The sequence below is a fragment of the Thunnus thynnus genome, chromosome 19, assembly GCF_963924715.1.
Source record: "Thunnus thynnus chromosome 19, fThuThy2.1, whole genome shotgun sequence".
Classification (NCBI taxonomy): domain Eukaryota; kingdom Metazoa; phylum Chordata; class Actinopteri; order Scombriformes; family Scombridae; genus Thunnus; species Thunnus thynnus.
In genome coordinates, this window is record NC_089535.1 from 20,289,253 (window position 1) to 20,312,933 (window position 23,681).

Below are 23,681 nucleotides of genomic sequence, written 5' to 3' on the forward strand. Positions count from 1 at the left end.
GTAGTTTATTGAGCTGAAAAATAGCTGAACGCACTCAAGAGATCAAGAGCTTGTGTGATCTAAATATAGACAGAAATCTGGAAATGTTACAAGGCAGCATTAGAGAAAGTTGCACCGCATCATTCAGCATTCTGAGCACGGAGGAAAAACATGTATAAACACACACACACACACACGCACGCACATGCACACACACGCGCACACAGATATGGAGGCCTTGGAGCGCTTTTGGAAATACATTTTCCCAACTTAAAAATTCACATTCATACATATGCAAATTTACTTGAAGCGTTTGCAGTTGTTTACTAATGACATTTGTTGGTATGCAGAGCAATGGTCACCATTCTCACTGGATTAATTCACTGCATATATTCAACCAGAACTGTTGATTTTGAATAGATGAATATATAAATTTTAATTTATAGCAGGAGAAATACAATATCATAGAATCTTAAAGTTAAGCCCCCCGTGAACCGATCAGTAAGTCAATAAAAGTAATTGTATAAAGAAGGAATCACAAACCAAAAGTAAACAGGAACGTTTTGACCTCATTAAGGTTTCACCACGTTGTGTTTATATTAATGACCAAATTCAGTAGCAGAATTTTTAGTGATGATAATGAGGCAGGTGATAATGAAATACTACTGTGCTTTTGTACAGTTTAGAAATGAGCAGATTGAGATATGACACTGAAGATGAAACGATCAAGGCTCTGGCAGTGAGGTAAAATAAGTGTTCCAGATAAATACCACTTTGCTTAATCAGGAAAAAGACGTTAAGGTGAAACTAAGGCCAGCAGCAGAGGTAAATCCTCATGTGTTTGAAGACTTTCAAGACTGTACGTGTGAACATGTTTGCTGGTTAACAGCATCTGAAGAAACCGACTTAATATATCCTCAGCTCTCCTCGCTTCCTCATGTCTGGCTTCTCTTTCTCTTGTAAAGTCTCTCTTAGGGGAAATGTTTTTTTTTTTTTCTTTTTTGAGAAGTTCTGATTTTTTTCTAAAAAGGAATTTTCCTTTTATTCTTTTGCTCTCAACTTTGTTCTGTGTCTGATTTTAGCTTACTTGCCTCTGATATTCATATGTCCTCTCTGTAACAGATTTTCCAGCTAAGCTGTCTGTCGGAGAGACAGAAAAGGGGTTCCCATAGCGATTCCTTGCCATCAAGTGTTGTTAATTCACAAGTTGTTTTGTATCAGAGCTAGTAGGGACTGAACTGGATACTAACCACCATCATGGTTATCTAGAGAAACAATCATGACCTCAGTTTAAATCATTTATGTTTTCAAACAGAAGGGGCTCTGGAGAGCTTTAACCCTCAAACAATGCATGCTGGGAAGTCTGCTAATAATCACGTTTCTACAGAAACTTAATTGGATGAGTTTAGCGAACACTCAGCAGTACAGTTATTCAACTCATCATTTCAACTCAGATGAACTCATATTAATATATAAGTTCTTTGGTGGTCTGAAAATGAAAACTAGAAACAAGTTAAATATACTTGAAATCAATAAAATTAATATCTTTTTTTTATCAAGTTAATGATAAAACATCAGTTGATCACACTTAATTCCAGTATGTTGTTTTACAGTGCAGTTGATACATTCGGTAAAAGGAAAGCAATTATAAATTATCATCATAAATCTTTCAGTTGTACCTTTCTAATCTCCTTCAAAGGACTCTCCTTGAGATGTGATACACGTGTCCAAGCGCTTCTTCCGTTCCTGGAAACATTTCCTGTTGTCATCGTTCAGAGCCTCGTCGTCCAGAGCCTCCTGTGATTCTTCCTGGATTTTTTTCCACAGTGGCAAATCCTCCACCAAGCTGTATGCTTTGCCTATAGGTGTATGTTACCTAGTGGCAAATTGGATTATTACACCCTACTCCCTGCTATTGATGGCTTCTAGGAATTTTTGCGTCCCCCCTTGTACAGCCAGTTCTGTTGAGTCTTCAGTATATTGTAAGACTATTGGCATTAGAGTTTTACTCAGCATCAGGTCCACGATGGGTTTAGGTCCAAGTAAAGAACCAGTCCAGTTCTATTCAAATCTAGAAATCAGGCAGTAAGCAGCGTCACATCTTTCGACATGTCAAAAAAGTGCAGAAAGTGATTTCTTTGAGATAATCCTGGGCAACCCATAGTGAGATTTTTCACTAATCTCACTGGCTAAAAGGACATGAGCTCTCACTGGCTTCCCTCACTCAAACATTGACAATTGTGTTTGTTGGAATGCATGACCAATCCCAGGGCTTGAACCGGGGTTATGTGGTGGCCAGTGAGTGCTTTGCTGCAGCACCATCTGTGTGCCACAGAAGTGAGTTTATGAGATTTGTTTGCTAATGCTAAAATGTGAATTAAATAGTATTCTCTGTATAGTAATAAATGTTTTCGTCAACAGTAGCTCTCAGACACTGTGATTATCCAATCTATGTTATTGCAAAGGGGAATAATTGATTCCTGCTTATTATATACAGCACATAGTAGTTGTCAATATTAAATATATTGGACATCTCCTCTAAATATAAGCTTTGAGCATTTTAAGTTTGAAATGATAAGAAACAGCATGCATCTTTAAAATCAATATTGAACCATAAATACAACATTGCATATGTGCAAACTGTAGGTGTGATATGTGGAGGCACCAAGAACTATGGCTGCCAGTAAGAAGAGAAACTATTTACATACAGACTCTGTCTGCAACTCCAGTTGAGAATGAAGCAGCATGTCCCAGAAGAGGTAGCAAAAGTTCTTCTTCCCCAAATGAGCCATCTTCTAAAAACACGATTTCTGCTTCACTGTATCCTTTTTTCTTTCTCCGCCGTGTTTGTCTCTTTCATGTCTTTTCTGTCTCTTTCTATTTCTCACTCTCCCGTCTCTTCCTCTCTATCCGCTGTGAGTCATTGTCCTGTCTGATGTTCAGCTCTGAGGGGTGATGGGAGAGGAAAGATGACAATGTTATTTTATGTTAACACACGTATATGTGTGTGTGTGTGTGTGCGCGCGCATTAAAGAAACAGCCTGACCAAGTGTGTAATCAAATTACACAGAATGATTGTGAACAGGGAAAAGGAAGATTGTGACCCTTCTATCTAGAGATGATCCTCAGACCTGTCAAGATTAAACAATAAGTAGCACATGTACTGTATTTGCATTGACAGAAGTTGTACTTTTTGTTGTTTCCAAAAAGAAGATTGATTTGCTGTGAATCACTTCAAAAAAAAAAAAAAAAGCCACAGGAGAATTATGAAAAATGACTATTTATAGCAACAAAGATGCTCTGTTGGCAAGAGCGGTAGCCATGGGACAATTCTGTGTCTGTGTGAGAGTTTGTGTGTGTGCACACGGCCGTGCAGTCAGCAGATGAGAAGTGCAAAATTGAGATGTATATACCTTTTATACCATGAACCATTTCCTCAGTTATGATTTCAGAGGGAAGTGTTGTGGAAAAAGTGATGTATGGTCTACAAGTGTTGTATAATAAATGTGAAGAATAACCATTTCATGACAGCAGGAGCATTTTCAGCATCCAAATCCTCCAAATGAATAAATAAAGGCAGAGCGGTGTAGGTTAGGTTTGGACACAGACCGGCATGTCGAGTTGACACGTTTCTCAGCAAAACATGTTTCTCAGTTTTCATGCAAGAAATCACTAATAGCCTCATTTAGGGTGCTGTAACTGCGTACAGCACTTTAGGATGCCATCATGCCAGCTCTAACCAGCTCTACATATGGAAAGCAGCTCAGATAATATTAATGTGGTTTTACAGATGCAGTGGTAGCTCTTAAATCAGGTCTGTAAGGCCCAGCCACACTGTACAAGTGTCATCAAGAGGTGTTTTGTTAAAAAACAGTCCAAAGTTGGTCATACTGTAATTTTTTTGTGTCAGAATGAAAAAGATGAACCATTCAGTGGGAAAGTTAAAGGACGACTTCACTGATTTTCAAGTTGATTCCTACGGTTCTAATGTGGGTAGTACCTATATTTAAATTACATTAAACTTTCTTCTGTCTTCCCTGTAAAAAGGCAGACACTAAAATATCAGTATATTTGGAAGAAAACTGGTTTCATGATATAATGTTGGAATCAGAGATGCGATGCTACTGTTACGAGGCCAAACATCGTGCTGTAGACTCAGACACAACAGACTATGGAGGAGGAAGAGACCACCTATGTTATAGCTGCAGCCTGACACACAACCTTCAAGTGCTGAGTTTCTTTTGGATAAACAACCCTGAGAATTTTAAGCCTCAGGTGCACAGAAAAGCTTAATTTAAAATGTATTTTGCTTTTACAACATAATGTCAGCGTCATAGGCTATGGCAATATTGTTAAGAGGCCAAATATCGTGCTGTGGAAACAGACACAACAGAGTATGGAGGAGGAAGAAAGCACCAGAGTTATGTTACAGCCACAGCCAAAAGACAGGCGCTGTGACCGGAGAGACTTAGCATCAACCTGTGTCTGGTGATGGCTGGTGTGGTGTCTGTGGGAGATGCACCATGATCGAGACAGAATTGAAAACTGCAACAAACTTCATGATGTTGAGTTTTTTTTTGGATAAACTCTAATGCCGCTGACAGCGACCCAGAGTAGTTTGAGCCTCAGGTGGACGGAAAATCTGAATCTAAACGGCCGCTCTGCTGGGAAATGTATTCACCACCTGCGTTCTCTAAACACACCATCAGTAGCCTTGGACGGTACCGTATGCAGTGCAGTGGTTGTTGTAGGATTTCCCCCTTTAGAGTGATAGGGGAATCTACAACCTTTTTCTCAGTTTTCTCTAGTCATAGGGCACCAACCTTTGAAAATAACTGTACATTTCTACTACATAGGTGACCTAGTTTTAAGAAATCATCATCTGTACAGCAGTGAAACTCTTTAAGGTGCTATTAAAGCTTTATCTTCCAATATTTTTGCCATCATTTTTTTCTTCCTTATTTGTTCCTTTAAGGCTACAACTAATGGTTATTTTCATTATCAAACAGTTAAAACATATTTTTTGTATTAGCTGTCTTGTCATTTAATGTTAAAAAGATTTTAAAAAATGTCCATCAAAACAGCAGATCATCACATTTGACAAGTTGAAATGAGCACATGTTTAACTTATTTGCTGAATAAATTAAATTATTAATGCAAGCAGCAGCTCGGCTAACAGCCCGTACCGGATGTCCGGTGGTCGCTGTACATCGTCGGAGAAACACTGATTTTCTAGGTGAAACAGCTTTATTCAGTGTTTTTACCTGTAATCTCCGGGTCCGTTTGTTCTGGAGAGGAGAAGACCTCTGCGGGTAATTCGGCTCCAGGTAAAAACATCCCAAATGATTAACACCGGAGCAATCCTATCCCGGTGAAGCTTAACAACGAAGACAACAACTCCCATGATCCCTTGCTACTTCACACCGTCATCACACTCTGTCTTTTGTTATTGTTTTGATTGAGAGACCCCTAGTGGCTGAAATTACATATTGTGCGTTTAAGAGTTAGTGACAGCGTGCTTCCTGCTGCTGCCGGTGTGTCGTCCTCCGTGTACAGCCAGTCTTCAGCGAACACACATGGGGGACAAGCCAGAGGACGACCGCCGCTTAGAACCAGAACCAGAGCAACCTGTCTGCCATCCGGAGAGAGACACACTGAGAGCAGGCTGAGCAGGCAGAGAGTGGGAGAGTTTGTGCCGTAAACAAGCACCGAGACCCACATGAGAGCAGCTGCTCGCTAACGTTTTACGTTTGTTTACAGCGGAGCGCAGGAGAGAGGAAAGATGTCTCACTTTGCTACTTTTTGCCACGACTCTGTTGCTGCTGCAGGGCCTACAGTGCAGCTTTAAAATTCTGGCATCTGTAAGAGTTCAATAAATGATGCTCATCTGTACCAACACAGAAAGAGAGAAGGGTGCAGGGCTAAGTCACCAACACACTGGCAGTGATAAAGGAGGTAATATTTCATTTTTCCATGCCTAATGTTTGACCCCGAGCTCTATCACCAACTCTTTCATTGTGACAGTTTAGTCACATTCAGACAGTCATCACAGTCAGGCAAGACCAACGCAGCTGGAGACCAGGAGATGGTCAATCAGATGATATTTCTGCACTCAATATTTCGGTCAGCTCTTGCCATCTTTGAGAGGGGAGAAGTCACGTCTAGACAAAGTCATCATAGCCTGGCTGAGTGGAGAGCAGATACTGATGAAACCCGACAAGGCCTGTAGGCAGCTCGTTTGATGAGCTTGCCGCTAGGAAGACGATCTGATCACCTTTCATCTGACTGTAATTAGTAATGACTAGCTCTTGGAATTGGAAGAAAAACGGTCCTCGGTTATGATCTTTCAAAACTGTGATGTCCCGAAGCAAGGGAAAAGGAGACATCATGTTAAGATTTCACTGAGACTAGGTCCAATTGTTCAGCACTGTGACTCGGAGGCTGTTCAGAGGAGTGAGAAATTAATGAATGTAGTGTAAACTCTTTGACATTGAGTGCAGCCCCCTTAAATTTTCTGATTCGAATCATTTGTCACAGAGCCCCCAGTCATATTATCAAGCTCACCATCCAACTGTCAAATTGTCTTTTTTTTGTCTATTCCCTCTGTACCATTGCCCACACAAAAGCTAAAAAAACTTAGGCTGCACAGTTTTGAGTCCTTCTCAAAAATAGACTACATTATCTCGTAAAAGGTTTGGAGCCACTCTGAGCATCAAAAAAGACAATGTTTACCAATCATTTTAAGCAAGTCACAAGTTCTCCTACCTTTCAGGCAGCCACTAGCCACTAGCCTCTAGCTTCTACTCATGTTACTGCAGAGTAAAATATGACTTGATTCTTGCATAAAATAACAGAAAGCATTTTAGCATGTCTCATTCAAGTTAAGCCATCATTGCGGTACAATAGACCTCTTTAGTAGTGCATTTAAGTGCTTTGTAGGAATAATGATCATGATTGTACAAATCAGCGGGCAAAAAAAAAGTATGCCCATTTTTCATTTTATGTCACCTGCATACTTGTAGTTTGGTTCAGTTGATCCATATAGAAAAAAAGATAATTATTTCCTTCTTTCTGGTTGTTCTCTGTCTTACTGAACCAAGAGGTGTAAACATGAAATTATATGAACTGACTGGTAACGCATTTATTGAACGGTCACGGTTTTATAAAGATCACTTTAACATTGCTTTCTTGACAGTTCACAACCAGCAGATGGATTTAATAGTAGTTTCACTTCATGCTAAAATCACAAACGAGGCGATGCCTGCGAGCTAGTTCATTCATCCCAACTCAAGCTGCTGCTCCACTCACTTGCCACACTCCCCTCACTGTAACATATACCCAACGCAACCTCATAATCACGGCGGCATATTTAAGCCGTCAGTGTTCTGCTCAAACTTTGCTGTATACCGGTTGCCACACTGCTCACATGCTTGCTTGCTGCCATTTGCTGCTCTTGCTGCCATTTATATAATGTTTGAAAAGCAATTTGCTGCATATGAGCCTGATCGTGTTGCTTTGGGGGGTAGGTTTTAGGAAGGAACCATGTTTGGATTGCGTCCCCCTGCTGCTTTCTTGGGCATTAGGCCTGCATTACCCGGAACACTGAGACACTGATTGGCGGTCGTTCGTCGTTTCAGCTGTGGTGAACTTCAGGGGCTGAGGCTGGAGCTTTGTGCTGCAGTGGTTCAGGATTGGCTTTAAAATGTTCACTCTTCGGGAGATGGCAGGGGTCACCACTTCAGCCACCGAGGGAAGTTTTGCTGCTTTTGCTTACATGCATGTATATCCAAACATAGCTTGGATGTGAAAGCTGTTTGATCAGTGCTTGCTGCTTTCTGCTGACCAGACCAGCAGGGCTCTTCAGTGCAAGTGTTCTGCTGTCAGTGGAATACTTGAGTGTGTAAGTATGAAATATATGTGTGTTCTGGTACTTCGATTTATCACCCGGATTTTGTAGGCTGTGTTGCTGTCTATTATCAAACCTGTAATTAATTATGAGCCAAGAAGCAGCAAACTTGTTTAGCCGGCGCTGACCCAGCTTTCGTTGGTAAAATGAGGAAAAGTTGCTCACAGCAGATTACATCAGCTGTTGCTAATTGACGTTAATTCCTTGAGTGAGATGCCGACTAACGCCAAGTGAAACTAGTCTGTTGTCTGGTTGACGTGTACTGTGTGAGCCCCATCCTGTGTTCAGCCATTTGTGGGGGAAGATGCTTCCTCTCTCTGTTTTGTTTTTTGTTCGCTGTCGCCATTAGATCGCATGCTCTTGTAGTTTCAACAACTCCAGTAAAGTGAAGAGTCTACTTTAGTGAAACCATCTTGTCAATTATATCATGTCGATTTTCAAAGAGTGCAATCTCACAGTTAAACTGAAAGCCCCAATTTATGAGTAGGAAATTTACAATAATGGTTTTGTATCAGGACTTCTGGTGCATGAGGCTCATGAAATACAGCCTGTGCTAAAGTATAGGCTACAGCTATTGTTGCTATGTATATCTTACAATGTATTTTCAGCCTGTAAAATAAATTAAATAAATACAAATAAATAAATTGATGAATTAATAAAATATTTTAAAAATGAATTAAGTGCTGTAATCTGGAAAAAATGTTATCAAACCTCATTCAAAGTTTCATATTATTTGAAGGCTCAAAGCTGTTTGTAGTCAGGAATCTACAGCTGACAGCGATGTATTTTGAAGTGCAATGCCTCCCCATCCCTTGTTAGATCCAAATGTTGGATGTTCCTCGAAATTATTCTTGGTGAATTAGTTTGCTCCTGTCTCTTGTTTATACTGTATCATAATGGTTAAAAAATAAATAAACAAATAAATAAAAATATATATATAAAAAAGTCATTGTGCCCCTGAAGTAAGCGTGACCCCCAGTCCTGTTGATCTGCTTGTGACCATATCTTGCCAACATTTAGTTTCTGCTCTTATGCTTCTCTTGGTTACATGCTATTGATTGTGAATTAAGTCATGTGGCGAATGGGCTAATCTCCTGCTTCATCTAGCATGTGCTTTATGTTGCTTTCAGTGGTGATACAAGTATTTACATTACAGATTTAGATATAGTATTGGTTTTGCAATGTAATTCCCTCTGGGTGTTGCTTCGTTTTGGAGGATAATCTGTATATAAATCAGATCAGAAGCCACACTCTTTGCCAAACTAAGCTCATGCATGTATTTTTTTCATCTATCTTGCTTCAGTAATGATTGAAGCATGTCTGCTCCAAGCCTTGAATTTCGCTTTTATTATTTTCTGCATAGCTGAGTGTCTCAGCATTTGCTGCATGTCCTATATATATGCGCATTAGATGATGATAATAATATTAATAATACTACTAATAATAATACATCAAGCTTATATAGTGCTTTTCAGGATACTTAAAGACGCTTTACAAAGGAAGCAACAAAACAAAAGGAAATAATGTCCATGAGTAAAGTGAACATATTAGAAGGGAGGAGGAGGACATAGTTTGTTAGAGATTATAAGCAGTTTTGAAGAGGTGGGGAATGGCCACACCGTGACTGATGCCTAGGCCGACACATAGCAGTTTCACTAGATGGCATATTACCCTGAGGTGGTCTGAGGTGCTTAGCAGGGGGACGGCCACATGGCGGCTGGTACCTAGGCCCACACATAGCAGATTCCTCATAAAGGCTGGTGCTGGGCTTTGAATGTAATGCGGTTTTAGGGGTAAGTTAGTATCGTTGCTCCCAGCTCCCTGCTGTGTGAGATCAATGTTTCTTTGTGGGAGAGCGATGAGGTCAGAGCCTAGACGCCTACTCCGTGTGAGATGGCTGACTGAAATGAAGCGATGCCTGCGAGCTAGTTCAGGCAGCCCATCTCGAGCTGCTGCCCCACTCACATGCAACACTCTCCTCACTGCAGAATATATCCAATGCACCCTTATAATCATGGTGGTGTATTTAAGCTCCGCTCACACTTTGCTGCATACTTGCTGCCACACTGCGCACATGCTTGTTTGCTGCCATTTGCTGCTGCTGCCGCTGCCATTCATATAGCATTTCTAAAGTACCACCTTCACCCCAGCATCCACCTGCAGGCTCTGAGTCTATCTTCCCCTACGGGGGAAGTTTTTATCGTCGCTCCCCACTCCCTACTGTGTGAGATCAATGTTTCTTTGTGGGGAGCGATGAAGTCAGAGCCTAGACGCCAAACACTAATGCTGTACATATTCTACATTTAAATAATAATCTATTCCACATGAGTTGGCTGACTGAAATACTACTGTATAGCACAGTCTTGTGGTTGGTCTGTTTTTGCTTTCGGACCTCAAACCAAAGGCAGCAGAGTTCACTTGGACTGAGACCCACCTTTTCAGGTCCAGTTTTTTAGACTGCACCAGTTCGATTGGCAGCTTTCACACAAGCATAAATCAGTTGAACCAAACGGGCAAACATGCTTGAGTTTGTTTGAAAAGAACCAAACAGGTTAGGTGTGAGGGCACCCTTAAACTGTTTTTCGAAAGTATATAAAAGTGATACATCTTTAGTTAATTTGTATAATTGATTCCTACTTATGAATGTTTTTTTTTTCTTTTAGGGAAAATTTTTCTCTTCAGTTTCAAATATTATGATTGCAGATGTTTGTTATATGATGTATTGTGCAACATAGGCTCATTTATGCAATGACATTACTTAAAAGAGAGATCAATTAGAAGTGTATTCACTGATGTTGGCGACAGAAAGATTTTTGGCAATTAGAATCCATTGATCCAGGCCCTTATGAAGATGGGAGATAGGAAGGGACCCCCCCCTCACTCCACCCTACACCCTCCTCCCCCCGGAAGTGATGAAGATGATGTCGGAATTGGGAATGAAGGGATTTTTGACGGCGTGGGAAAGTGGACATGACTTTCGCCAAATCTTCATTAGCATTGTTGTGGGAAAAATATTGTGGTGTTACAATCCCATTGTGACTTACCCAGTGAGCTCCACCGCTAGTGTAAACTGCTTTCTCATAGTGTTTTTAAAAGTTCCAATGTTCAAGTTATGAATTAAATATGCACCAATTATAATATTTTATAAACAGTTGCTCATTTGCACTGTTTCTGTAGAGAGCAATGCTGTAGATTACAGAAAAAAATCAAGTAAATAAAATTTGTCACTGAGTTAAAAAAAAAGAATATCACACTTGGCTACATAAACTGTTTCCATTTGACTGGCTTGATAAAATCAAGGTTCAGTGGAGCAAGATGCAGAAATTATGAATAATTTAATTCTTGTTGATAGTTGTGGAGAAAAACAAAACAAACAACAAAAAGAAAAAGCATATCTGGGAGTATTAGAAGTGTATCAGTGTAAATGTGATTAGTATGGTCATTTAATTTGGGGGGCTTTCTTACCACATTACAAGCATGACTTCTCAATTTCCGCTCTGTACTTGATGCTTTTCCACCTGCCATAGTATGAATAGTCACTAAGTCACTGGAGGCTGATTACACTTTTAATGTGCGCTGAGACGGATCGCATGAATGTCTAGCAGTAGCGTATTTATTTATGGATTTGCTGAAAGCAATTCAATTTACATGGCATTCAAGACTTTTCAGGTGGGTGCTTGCAGTTTTAGTGAACTGGGAGACCATCAGTCAACTGGAAAACCCAAATTCAACCTCACCTGACAGCTGTCCACCCTGCTGAAGTGTCCTCGAACAGGAGAGTGACTGATCTTACTATAAGAGGATGGAGAGAGTAATGACTACATTTTATTTAACATCTAAATAAGATTAAGTGTTAATTATGCAGCTCTATAACCTGCAGTCACACATGTACAGATGTTAAAATGTTAAAGTGTGACATTGCAGGTCTCAGTGCTGATTTGTAACCGTTGATGTTTCATATACAAACCTCAATGGATGCTTGTTTTGCTAAACCTTTTATCCCACTGAATGAAGCGCTGTGAGAGCTGTGATACTGATGGTCAGATTGCTGCCATCTAATGTCGGGTTGATTAGCTTGGATTGAGTGTTAAATGAGATGGGACAGGCACTTAGTGACTGATTAGACCTGCCAGCATCACTGTCTGCCTGCATCTAATGACTCACTGGGATTGAAGTGTTTGGTTTCAAATTGGGAGGAGAGTTTCAACGGTGTTTTCCATTGTCAGTAGAACTTTGTGAGGTGTAATTGTCGTGATAGTGTTGCTAATGCTGCCGTCACTGTTACCGCAACTAGGGGGTGAGGGTGTTTTGTTTGACCTACTGTAGTTTTGAGAAAAGTTTCTAAACCACACCTTGCATTTTAGGGTCTTATATGTTAGTTAGATTCTCCCAGTGCAGCTGCAACAGCAAGCAAGTTAAATGTCAGGTTATGGGGTTAGTCCCTCGAAGTCAAAAAACCACATAATGCAGCGAGAAGATGCTACACTTATAACTAAAATAACACCCGAACTTAGTGTTATGCCATAATGTTCTCAATCAGGCTAACTAGCTTTCAAATACGTCTAGAGCTGAAAAGATGTACAGACTATTCAATCAACATAAAATCAATCCGCAACAATTTTGATAACTGGTTTATTGTTTGAGTCACTTTTCAAGAAGAACTGCGAAACATACTAGTTCCAGCTGCTCAAATGTTAAGATTTACTGCTGTTCTTTGTCTTTTATGATCGTTTACAAATATCTGTGGATTTTGGATTGTTGGTCAGACAAAACATGCTCTGATTGTGATGAAATTGTGATTTTTCAGTATTCTCTGACATTGGATAGACAAAGCAACTAAAAGATTTAGCGAGGAAAAAAAAATCTTTGGATTAATTGGTAATTAAAATAATAGTTACTTGCAGCCCTATACATCCAAACATCCACCATTGATTGGAAATGACATGTTCATGAAAGTTCTCTGTGGGCTCCCACTGAAACTTGAGATGTAAAAATCTTGAATATAGACTACTTGAGAGTGCACCAAAACAGCTGAACTGAAGCACTGAACATCACAGATTGATGACATTTAACCATGTAAGAGGAGAGGAGGACTTTTTCAGTCACGACCTTTCTCTACACAACAGCCTTGGAAATCATGATTTTTAGCAAGTGACTGATAGATATGCAAGGTTTGTAGACAGAATAGCATGATTTGACCTATTTTAATTTAATTTAGGCTATTTGTAGTATACATTACTAGAGTTACATTAAAAAGCACGTTAGTAATGATAGTTAACTGTCCTTCCTTTTAATCATGTCTGACTGATATCAGTTTCTTGAGTTTTACTTTGTTGCTCTTTACTTTGTTTCTAATCTGATGTGTAACATTTTTTAATTTGACCGTGTTGATGTTCTAGAAATGAATGAGATGGCAAATAAGTTACCAGACAAATGTTAAAAAAAGAATAACACCCTCTCCAAACCAACAGAAATGTAGATATACTTGTTATGTGGTAATAAGATACACAGTGAAAATGACACATCTACCTGTTTCTAAAAGGGTTTTAAATAGATTTTCAATATTTATACGGTGTCACCTCTGAACTCTGTGAGATCTCATCAGCTGCTGTGATCCTTGTTATCACTCAGACTGTTTTGTCTTGGGTTTTATAACAAAAATTGTTTTGTCTAGATAATGTTTTTATCACAACAGAATCTCCACATTAAAACCAGGAAGTTGTGAACTGGTATTTGGTACCATTTGGTTATGTATAAAGTGCAACAAAGATGGCAATCTTGTCAACATTTTAGCATAAATAATGCACTTTCATATTCTGCTGAGCCTTGTTTAATCCTCTCTTCATTGGCTGAAATGAGCAGCCATTGTTCAAGGACTATTCATCATCTAGTACAAAACAAAAAGAGTTGATAAAAAAAAAAAAAAAATGTTATAAATGCAGAATTTTAAACACTCCACGGCTCCTTTACTTTTCAACTTGGCTCTATAACAAACCTCCTCCACTCCACACTTGCTGCCTTTCATTATTCAGAGTTGCACAGTAGGCAGCAAGAAGCTGAAATCAGAAACAACATCACTCTTTAATTGGGACTCGAGAACGATTACATAATACAGTTATCTGCAAGAGGTTATAGCTTTGTTGATCAATACCAATAAATCATTTACTACTGCAATCTCAAGAAAAAAACACACCTTGTCTGACATCTGTTCTGTCAGCGCTCTTCAATTGAAAACAATGCTACAATGAGTGACTGCAGCCCCGTCTGTTGCCAGAAAAGCAAATAATGGCGGCAGTTTCTTTCCAGTATTCTCCTCTTCTTCACTTCATATAACTATTTGATTCCCACTCTCACTAACAAGCTTGCTATTTTCCATCGGGAAATGGCATGTTATTGTTCGTGACAATTAGAAGCTACAGTATAATGAAATGCAGTAAAACAAGATGACAGAAGGAGAACGGGAGCAATGCCAGATACTTTGTGTGAATGCAGATGGTACTGTAGCAGTGGTTTCTTATAGAGCTTGTTAGCCGCTCACAGACACCTAAAGATGGCGTGGTGTACAGTATACACAGCTGCTATATGTGAATGATAACAACCTTCCAGCAGGGCGTTACTGATCATTTTAAGATGAAAATGGCATTCCCTCTCAACTAGAGGAAGTAGTTTAAAGTGAATTTTATGTAAAGTTTAAAGTGAATATTTGATTCGGAATTTTTGCTCTCGCCTTTAATTAATCTAATGAATATGTTTCAAACAAATATTATCTCTTGAGGGCAAATTTAGTTTTGGACTCAGCACTGTTGAAACAACAAAAGAAGCTTTAACTGAATCAGATATACTGTATGTGTTAGAATACAAACAAGAACAGATGAAAGCATCAACATCAGAATAATAAAGCAACAGAGAGCTCAGTATGCAGCCGTTCCTCAGCTAGATTTTAAAGAGGTTTAATCTGCATCTGGAAAACTGCTAGTTTTCGCTGCATAGGTCCATAAAGGCCTGCCTCTTGCTACACTGACATTGCCTTCTCTTGGCCTTGAAGGTGATGAGCCCAACAAACCTGACACTCGTCTGCATGTGCCATCACCAGACCTATTTGCAGCACTTACTTAGGATACCTCCAATCCACCTCCCTTCCAATGTTTTTGCAGAATCAAGGGTAGACCTTGGACATGACCGAGGGATTGTATCTCCAAGCTGCTCTGAGACTACCCCAGAAGAATTTTGCAAGGGGAAAAGGACACTTGAGCTGTTCTGTTTGTTCTTTTCTGCCACTGGGACTCAGGATTAGCAGCTCAAATATGAATGGATAGATGGTTGGATAGGCTAGAGGTGATTATCCGAGTCAAGTTCCCAGATATGATGCTGTGCTCATCGTTTTTATGAAGAGTAAATGACAGCAAATGTGATTAGGGTATACTACTGCTCTGTTAGGAAAGAAAGCCTCACCTCACTCATTGTTTTTTGTCTCTATTCTGTTATAGATACACGGACAGACATTAGAAAGTGCAATTAACTATCATAAAGTCTTTGAAATGTAATAATCTGCAATAGCAACACACACATAGGTCAATATCGAGTGCTTCTCATCAATACTCCATTTCAATGAGTACTAACATAGATCTACTGTAAGAGTTAGAAATGGCATTGTTGTATTTCTGTCATTATCAGGTAATCAGCACTGACACTTGATGTTCCTGTCTTTGCAGAGTGAGCTGCTGTGAATCCTGAGAGGAGAAGTCTCCCGACAGGAGACAAGATGGCGTCCAACAACACCCTGCGCAGCTACTCCATCATCCCATGTTTCATCTTCGTAGAGGTGAGAGGCTGTTTGTGTGTGTATGTGTGTGTGCACGTGTTTGAGTGATAATTTAACATAACAATTCACTCATATGTGTCTGATTTTTTATTGCTGGTTTGAGAAATGTGCATGAGTTTGTCTGTGAATTTGAGTGACAGTTTAACCATTAACAAATGACCTCGTTGTACACCGTTAACCAGAGCATAAAGTGTTGGAATGAGTGGAAAGCTGAATGTGTGCGTGTGTGTGTGTATGTGTAAGAGTTGTGCTGCTCCTCCATATTTAATTACCATGTCAGCTGAAAGTCCTTAATCAGAGAGATGTCTCAGGACGGCGTGCATTACTTCTTGCTTTCTCTCTCACTTTCTCTTTCTTCCTCTCCCTGTCGTAGACACACACACACACACACACACACACACACACACACACACACACACACACACACTACGGTTGCATAATATATCGTTTCAGCTTGACATTGTGATGTGTGCATATGCAATAGTCACATTGCAGGATGCGCAATGTCAAGTAAGGCAAATTAACTCCGACACGTCATACTACAACTTTTGATGTGCTCTGATGAAGGGCTGCACTCCATCAATTTATCAAACAACCGAAGCAGGCCCCGCTAGTCTCCCACGGCAACCTGAAAATGAGCGCTGCCTGTTTTGGTTGTTTTAATAAACTGATCAAGTGCACCCCTTCACCAGAGCGCATGGAGAACTGATCGCTGTGCGTGCGGAGTCTGTGTATTACCTGCCTGTAAACATGCACCCAACGTGGCTACTGTCACAGATAATGTCACTGGATGCGAGAGGCAGGTGTTCATTTATATGAGGCGGCTTTTGAGTGTTTCTATTCCCGTTATCAGCAGCACCTCATCCTGGTGCTGGTTAAAAGATCAACAGTTACTGTCACAGGCCTGACCAGGCTCACTTAAGGTGGACTGACCTTTAAGGTGGACCAGCTATTCCCATATCGCAATATATGTCACAGAAAAAAAAGATATCGCAATGTCAGTTTCCTCCAATATCTTGCAGCCCTAACACACACACACACACACACACACACACACACACACACACACACACACACACACACACACACGCCAATGCTTCTCAGAGGAAATATCCTGTGCAACAGTCTCAGATGAGTTTACTGTCACGGCCTCTTTCTTGCTTTTATCCCATGCCTTCTTTCTGACGACATTTGTGTCACACTCATGTTATCTGACAACCTTCCATCGTGAGACTGCTGCACTGCTATGTCCTCTGAGATGAGTGAACAAGTAAATAAGATAAGTGAAATCAGATTACTGTATGTGATTCCTGATGTTCTATCTTGCTGCTTTTTGAGCAGCCTCATAGGTCGACTGTCTGTTTTTTGCCTTTGCACTTCTTATGTAAGAATCAGATTACTGTTCTCCACGTCTTTTCACACCTGAGACATTTACTCAAGACACCCTCAGTTATTGATTAGTCAGAAATCAATTATTTAAATGAAGCTTTGTGTTGTTGAACAAGCCGAGATGGCAAAAGTACTCAGGTTTTTCTGTTCGACATCGATACTAAGTTTAACATAAGGTGTCAGCTAAACTCAATATGTACTTAAACCCTCCTATACCAACTTGACTCAAGGACAGCTAACTATGCTACATAGTACAAGATCAGAGCAGAAAGATCAGACATACATGTTATGTAGTGTTGCCACATTGGAAATCCCATTCCAATGGGACAACACTCGCACGCAGCCAGATTTTAAGTGAGATCATGTGAGAAATTGCCTTGTATTGCTTCCATTAACATAAAAAGTGGATACAGACCATTTCAAGCACCGTCTTCTCTGTAAAATGTTATTTTGATTTGTGTGACACATGACTAATCATCCCTCAGCCTCTGTAGAAAGTCCTTCTGTTGGACAGCCTGTCATCACTGTGCAGCGATTTGTCCATTTACAGCTTTCAAGTGTCTTGGCTGGAACTCAGCATGAAATGCTCGGTTGGACATTTGCTAATCGTGGCTGTGCAATTTGTTTAATTAGAATGTGTAATTATAGTGGGGGACTAATAGGTAACTGTTAATTATGTTGGTTACAACAGCCCCAGATCCAAATCTAGGTCAGGGGTGTCATCTCATTGAAAGGGGCCATCTTAATAAATTAAAATTAATTTGCAGGCCTGATAAGCAGGGGTGTATTACTATGTTTTTGTTTTAATATAGGCCTAGTTTGGTCAAAATATTAGTATAAGTGCTTACTGTAACAACAAAATATAGGCAAGTTATGCATGTAATATTCAAAATATAAAACATCATGAATTTGCCTACTGCTGTAAGTATCTCAACAACTCAAACAACAAAATGCAGGCCAGCTGTACATCATAAAATAATGAAAATGAAGAGAGCGTAGTAATTGTATGTCTATTGGGCCTTCCTATTTGCTTGAGCTCGACACCGTGTGGGGTCAAACTCTGAGCTGCTGAAACTCTCAGGATGGAGTGAAGGTGTCTGTCAGTGAGACGTGTCCTGTGAGATGTTTTGTTGTTCTTCATGACAGCCTGTAGGCGGAGTTTGGGCATAGTGTCTGAGATGAAAACAGAGAACTGGCCTGCCCTTACAGTATCGTACTTGGCCTTCAGCGTGCTGTTACACTGGAGTTCTTTGAGTTTCTTCACTGGTGTGCTGTCCACATCAATAGAAAACGGGTTACTTGAAATTGAATTTCTGGCTCTCAAAGTCAGCAAACTTGTAAAATCACCGTGGAATGTGTTCAGTTTCTTGGCAAAAAATGTACATGGGAAAGGTATGGTAATGTGCTCCTTTTGTGATTGTTTGGCTGGATGGAAAGTGGCCCAAGTTGTTGCTTTTGATTTTCCCACAAGTGCAATTTTGGTTTTGGAGGCTTTCACTGCATCGTACATGTCTGTGATCACACGGTCACATCCCTGCAGCTGTAGGTTCAGTGTATTGAGATGGTTTATTATGTCACACAAAAAAGCCAAGTCAAACAGCCACCTCTCATTGGCTGTTTCCCCTCCATAAAATGGCATATTTGTGTGGGCAACTCAAAAAATCTCTTGAGCACTTTACCTCAATTTAGCCATTGCACCTCTGTATTTCTGCTAAGGCTGACATTTGTGAATGCTTCCTTTATTTCTGGGCATACTGTGTTGCAAACTCTAAGCATACAACGCTTCAAAAATTCACCCTCAGTAAATGGTCGGCCTGATTTCAATTTTTCTTCTGCCACCATGAACTTGGCTTTCATTTCAGCATCACTCTTGAGATTTGGCCCTCTTAAACATGCCCTACTGTGACGAAAGAGTCCTCTCCAATTCTGACACTTTCTTCTCCCTCTGCTCTCCATTCAACTCACCATATTTGTCATGGTGTTTTGTCTCATAATACCTCCTTATATTATATTCCTTCATCACAGCCACATTGGCCCAGTAAACAAGAAAAAGGATATTGGTGAAGCTCCACCAGTGTTTGGCTGTGTGGTGATTTTATTTAGCATGGGGAAATTAAAATCATTACATGTCCCAATGATGGCTGTTATATTTCTTCATTACATCAATTAGTATCACTGTGGAAAATAAGGGAAAGAGAAATATTAACAGTGTTGCTCATAATTTTTTACGAGACTGGGAAAAATGTTAGAGTACAGTTTTATCCCCTTGCTCCTTTTCCCCTATTTTCTTTAATATCTACTTCAATCAGCTACCAGCTCAAGATTTTAACAGGTTAAATCACAGGTTCAGTTCAAATCTGTTGTTAAAGGTTGATTTTACATATCAAATTCAGTTTAGTCATCACAAAGCGTACTCAGCCAGTGAAAACAGTTGTATAATTACTCTGTGTGTCTCTCTTAAATCAGAAAAATGACCGTGGTGATGTCATCAAGGTTATCTCATCTTGGGCTTGGATGGGGAGGTTCTAGCAAAAGATACAATTGAGTTGCATCATGGGAAATTTAGGATGCAGGATACAAAGTATTAGTAGTGTTTTGTGGTATTGGCAAAATGTTGACAGAATTGTAATTAGACAAATGCTAATGGATTTGTTGTTCAGTGTTTCGGGACTATTATCGACTAATCTCTTGATAATTTCTCAATTAATTATTAATTATTGATTCCTGAAGCCCAAGATGCAACCTACAATGTCTCGTTTTGTACCTGATCAATAGTCCACAACCCAAAGATATTCAGTTTAGTATCATAGAAGACTAAAGAAACCAGATAATATACTGTATCTAGGTAGCATTTTAGCAATTTTCTTTAAAAAATTACTCTAAACAATGAATCAGTTATCAAAATAGTTGATTAATTTTCTGTTGATCGACTAATTGATTAATCAACTAATTGTTCCAGCTCCACATTAGTGGAGTAGCTTAAATCTGTAATACAAAACCCTTCAATTACTCATTTTGTTAGTTAAAAAATCACATTTAGCTTGAAATCATTCACTTGTAGCTGTAGTACTTGTGTAGTTGTAAACTATAACAAATGATGATACTGCATTTATATCATGATAGCAATAAAAGTCGATCAATTTTAATATTAAATTGTCACCTAAATCTATTATTTGGTGTTACCTGGTGCTGAAAAATATTCAGCAAACAAGACACAGTGAAATTGAATTGCTTAGTAATTTACACATCTTAGCATTCAGTAACATGTATCACACCATGCATATCTTCTCCATATTGCAGCAGATCATAGGCCGCAGCATCCTCCTGAGAGAGACTGTAATGCTGCGTTGAGCAAGCTTTCTTTAATTTTCATTACTCTATTTTCAGTTACCCTTCCTCTTCTTCACAGACTGTTCTCATAGGCATCCTATCCATCTCCCTGTCTCACTCTGCCCATCCCTGTTTTCTCTTCCTCTCCCTCTTTGATGTCTCTGTCACATCCTCACAGCCTCATTTCTCTCTCGCCCCTCCTCTCTCCCCCTGAACCCACTTCCTCCCTCAATCTCTCCCCTCATCTCTTCCTATTTCTCATGGTGTCACAGGAGCTCTTCCTCCTCCTCCCCTCCTCCTCCTCCTTCTCCTTTATCCTCCAATGTATCGTTCCATCTCAGTGCCCCTCACTCACTCTTTCCCTGCTCCTTTGTTTCTTCTCACCCCCTTCCTTTTTTTTTCTCTTTTCTCTTACTCACCCCGCCTGTCACGAACAGAGCAAGGCAGAGGGACAGGGTTGTCACATGACTGAGACTAAGCATCCTGATTGGAGCAGCCGGGCTGTGTAGTTCAATGCCAGAGGCAGTGTGACAGGGAGGATGTTTATTTATGGTGATTTGTTTATTTAGTCATATAACTTGTTGCTTTTCTTTCATCTGTTACTTAACCTCAAGAGCATCATTTGTTGTTGCCATTTGCCATTACTGTGGGAGCGAAAAGTAAAGAGGAATGTGAGATGAAAGGGGGATAAAAATAAAAATAGGATGAGAGAGTGCAACAGGAAGAAGGGACACAAGGGAGGAGAAAGAAAGATGAGATGAAGAGGATGAGGAAAGTACAATAAAGTGTGTGTGTGTGTGTGTGGGGGGGTGGGGGTGGGGGTGGGGGGGGGGAGTAGTTGCAGAGAAATTAATTAAAGGAAAGAAGAGCTGTAGAGATGAGCACTGAAGAATAAGGGGCGGATATATCCTTCACCTCCCTCTGGATGAGATTATGTAATACACAGAACCCCAGGCTTTCATTAACCTAACTAGGACCACCTAGACTTTTCAGGTTTTGTGCACAAAAACCTGGCTGCATTCACTGTTTGCATAAATAAAGCCTCTCAAAACAGCACCGGCAGGCTGTAAGGACGAGAACCAATCTCTTGACTATCATTCTTAAAGATTCGCACAGTCAGCTTCAGAGATCATTTTTTCCCCCTTTTATAGTGTCATGCTCAAACTCCTCCACCAGTACGGAGACACCATGGTGTTAAGCCTTAGTAATAATGTTCTCGGCTGTCAATATTTCAAAAACAAAAGCATAAAAAGCAAAAAGAAAAAAAGAAAAAAAAAGTCTCCACGGGGACCAATTCTTTTTGATATTGCTCTGTCTGTCTGTGGGCTGCACTGACGCAATGTGACTTTTACCTGGGGGATTCTAAAAAGAAGCTTTTATCCGGGGAATCACGTATTAAGTCTAGTTTTGGAACAGCACACAGCCTAATTAAACCTGTTAGTTTTGTTTATACAGTTTAGACAGGAAACAAGCCTGCAGCATGTGATGCCTGCGGTCTGAGATTGTGACTTTAAGCTGAACAGATACTGTAGATAGTCATTTATGTGTGGTGCAGCGGGTATTGTGTATGTTGAAATTGCGTGAATTTTGTGCTATTTGTGACCCACACTCATTAAAATAGATTAATTTTGTTGCCATGTTGGGATCCACAATGTGTCATTTTAAGTTACCTTTGGCCTGAAACTGAGTTTCATGTTTTTTTCAATGTTCACAAGGGAAAAATATCCAACTGTTATGAATATATGAATGGCTTTACATCTCATTAGGGATGGAGTGTATTACTTAACTAATGAATTAGTGATAAACAGGTCTGAAAATACCATTTGAACCACTTTTGCTGCAGTTATCATTGAATTTGTGGCCACAACCTGTGTATACGTAGCTCCAGATTCGCTAAAGCTGCAGCTCATTCAGCAGTCAGCACCTGATCTGCACCTGGGACTGACCTCCAAATTCATTCTGTGAGTGAAGGAGAGTTCATGCTGTTGGTGCAGTTTAGCAGCGGGATGTCTTCAAGGTTGCCAAATCTAGAAAAAGAGACAATAACGTGACAATCTTGACTCCGCAACATCTACATCAACCACAGTTACATCTAAACTCCACATAAGCTTATTGTTCATAAAAGTATAATATTACAGTCTTTAGGAGTAGTTTTATTATTGATTCAATTGGAGATGGGTGACCTTTATTAGAAATGAAAAAGTTATGCAATAACACACACAAAACAAACAAACCACTGCAAAAGGTAAAGAGTCAATGCATGAAACAAAGATAGAACAGTGCAGTTGCAGTCTGCAGTGATATTACAATGAAATCAATGTTCAAATTCAAGTTAATACTGAGTTTTCTTCAAGTTAAGCTTGATCTCTGGATATTTTTGTGTTGCAAATGAATATCTGATGATACTGAGATTTCTCTAGAATTAAGGGGATGTCCTGTTTTTGCTTACACAACCTTCTTAGTGGCTTGGGTACATCTCATTTATGCTGTGTTTTCACTCCTCTTTTCAGAGGTGGACTGTTTGTCACGAATTGCGACTAAAATAAAACACAAAATGCAAGTCCAGCCTGGTGCGCCTGCTTGAATTCACTGCATGTCTTTTTGGCAGAACGCCTTAGGCCTTCAATCCTTAGACAGACCTCAAGAGATGCAGAGATTAAACATCTATTTATTAGCTGGGATTTTTTATTATAAGTTATTTAGCAGTGTTTGACACATTATATATATTGCTTTGGGGCTCAAATTGAACAGCTGATTATTCATCATTACATCCTAGCTTTTTAGAATATATTTTAGAAAAAGCAGAAACCAGATGTTTACTCCATCACTTCAAGACACGTTTGACAACAGAAGTGTAATATCACACTATAAAGCCAGGCAAGCAAGCCTAAGTTGCCCATTTCTGTCAGTCTTTTGTTGTTTATAGTCTACTAACACAACATGAAAGCAAAATTAAAATTTAGCACTTGGTGTTGGATTTATATAACGTTTTCCTGGTTGTTTTCATTCTGTGAGGGAGGAGATGGGCGGTAAGACTGACATTGAAAAGATTCTGATGAAACTGGCTGTGTTGAAGGTAATTATAAACATATAGTCTCACAAAATCATATTTCATGATGGTTTCACCATCCACCTTATACATTTTCTGATTTAAATTGAGAATATGGTACTTTTGTTGAACAGCAGCCACTGTGCTCACATGTGATTACATACTTGTCAATGCTAAAGCATAATTTATGAGGGGACACAAATACA

At 39.7% G+C, this 23,681-nt stretch overlaps 1 protein-coding gene across 4 annotated transcripts in view; it reads left to right on the top strand.

Annotated features, from left to right (window-relative positions):
- Nucleotides 1-23,681, top strand: part of plppr1 (phospholipid phosphatase related 1) — a 66,846-nt gene that overhangs the window by 6,680 nt on the left and 36,485 nt on the right. For 3 of the 4 annotated variants that reach the window (XM_067574680.1, XM_067574682.1, XM_067574683.1), the window contains exon 2: nt 15,598-15,707. In XM_067574680.1, the coding sequence (XP_067430781.1) occupies nt 15,648-15,707 (60 nt within the window). In that variant the 5' untranslated portion in view covers nt 15,598-15,647. Of the gene's footprint in view, nt 1-7,608; nt 7,880-15,597; nt 15,708-23,681 lie in introns of those variants that run through there. The other variant, XM_067574681.1, reaches the window with a different exon arrangement.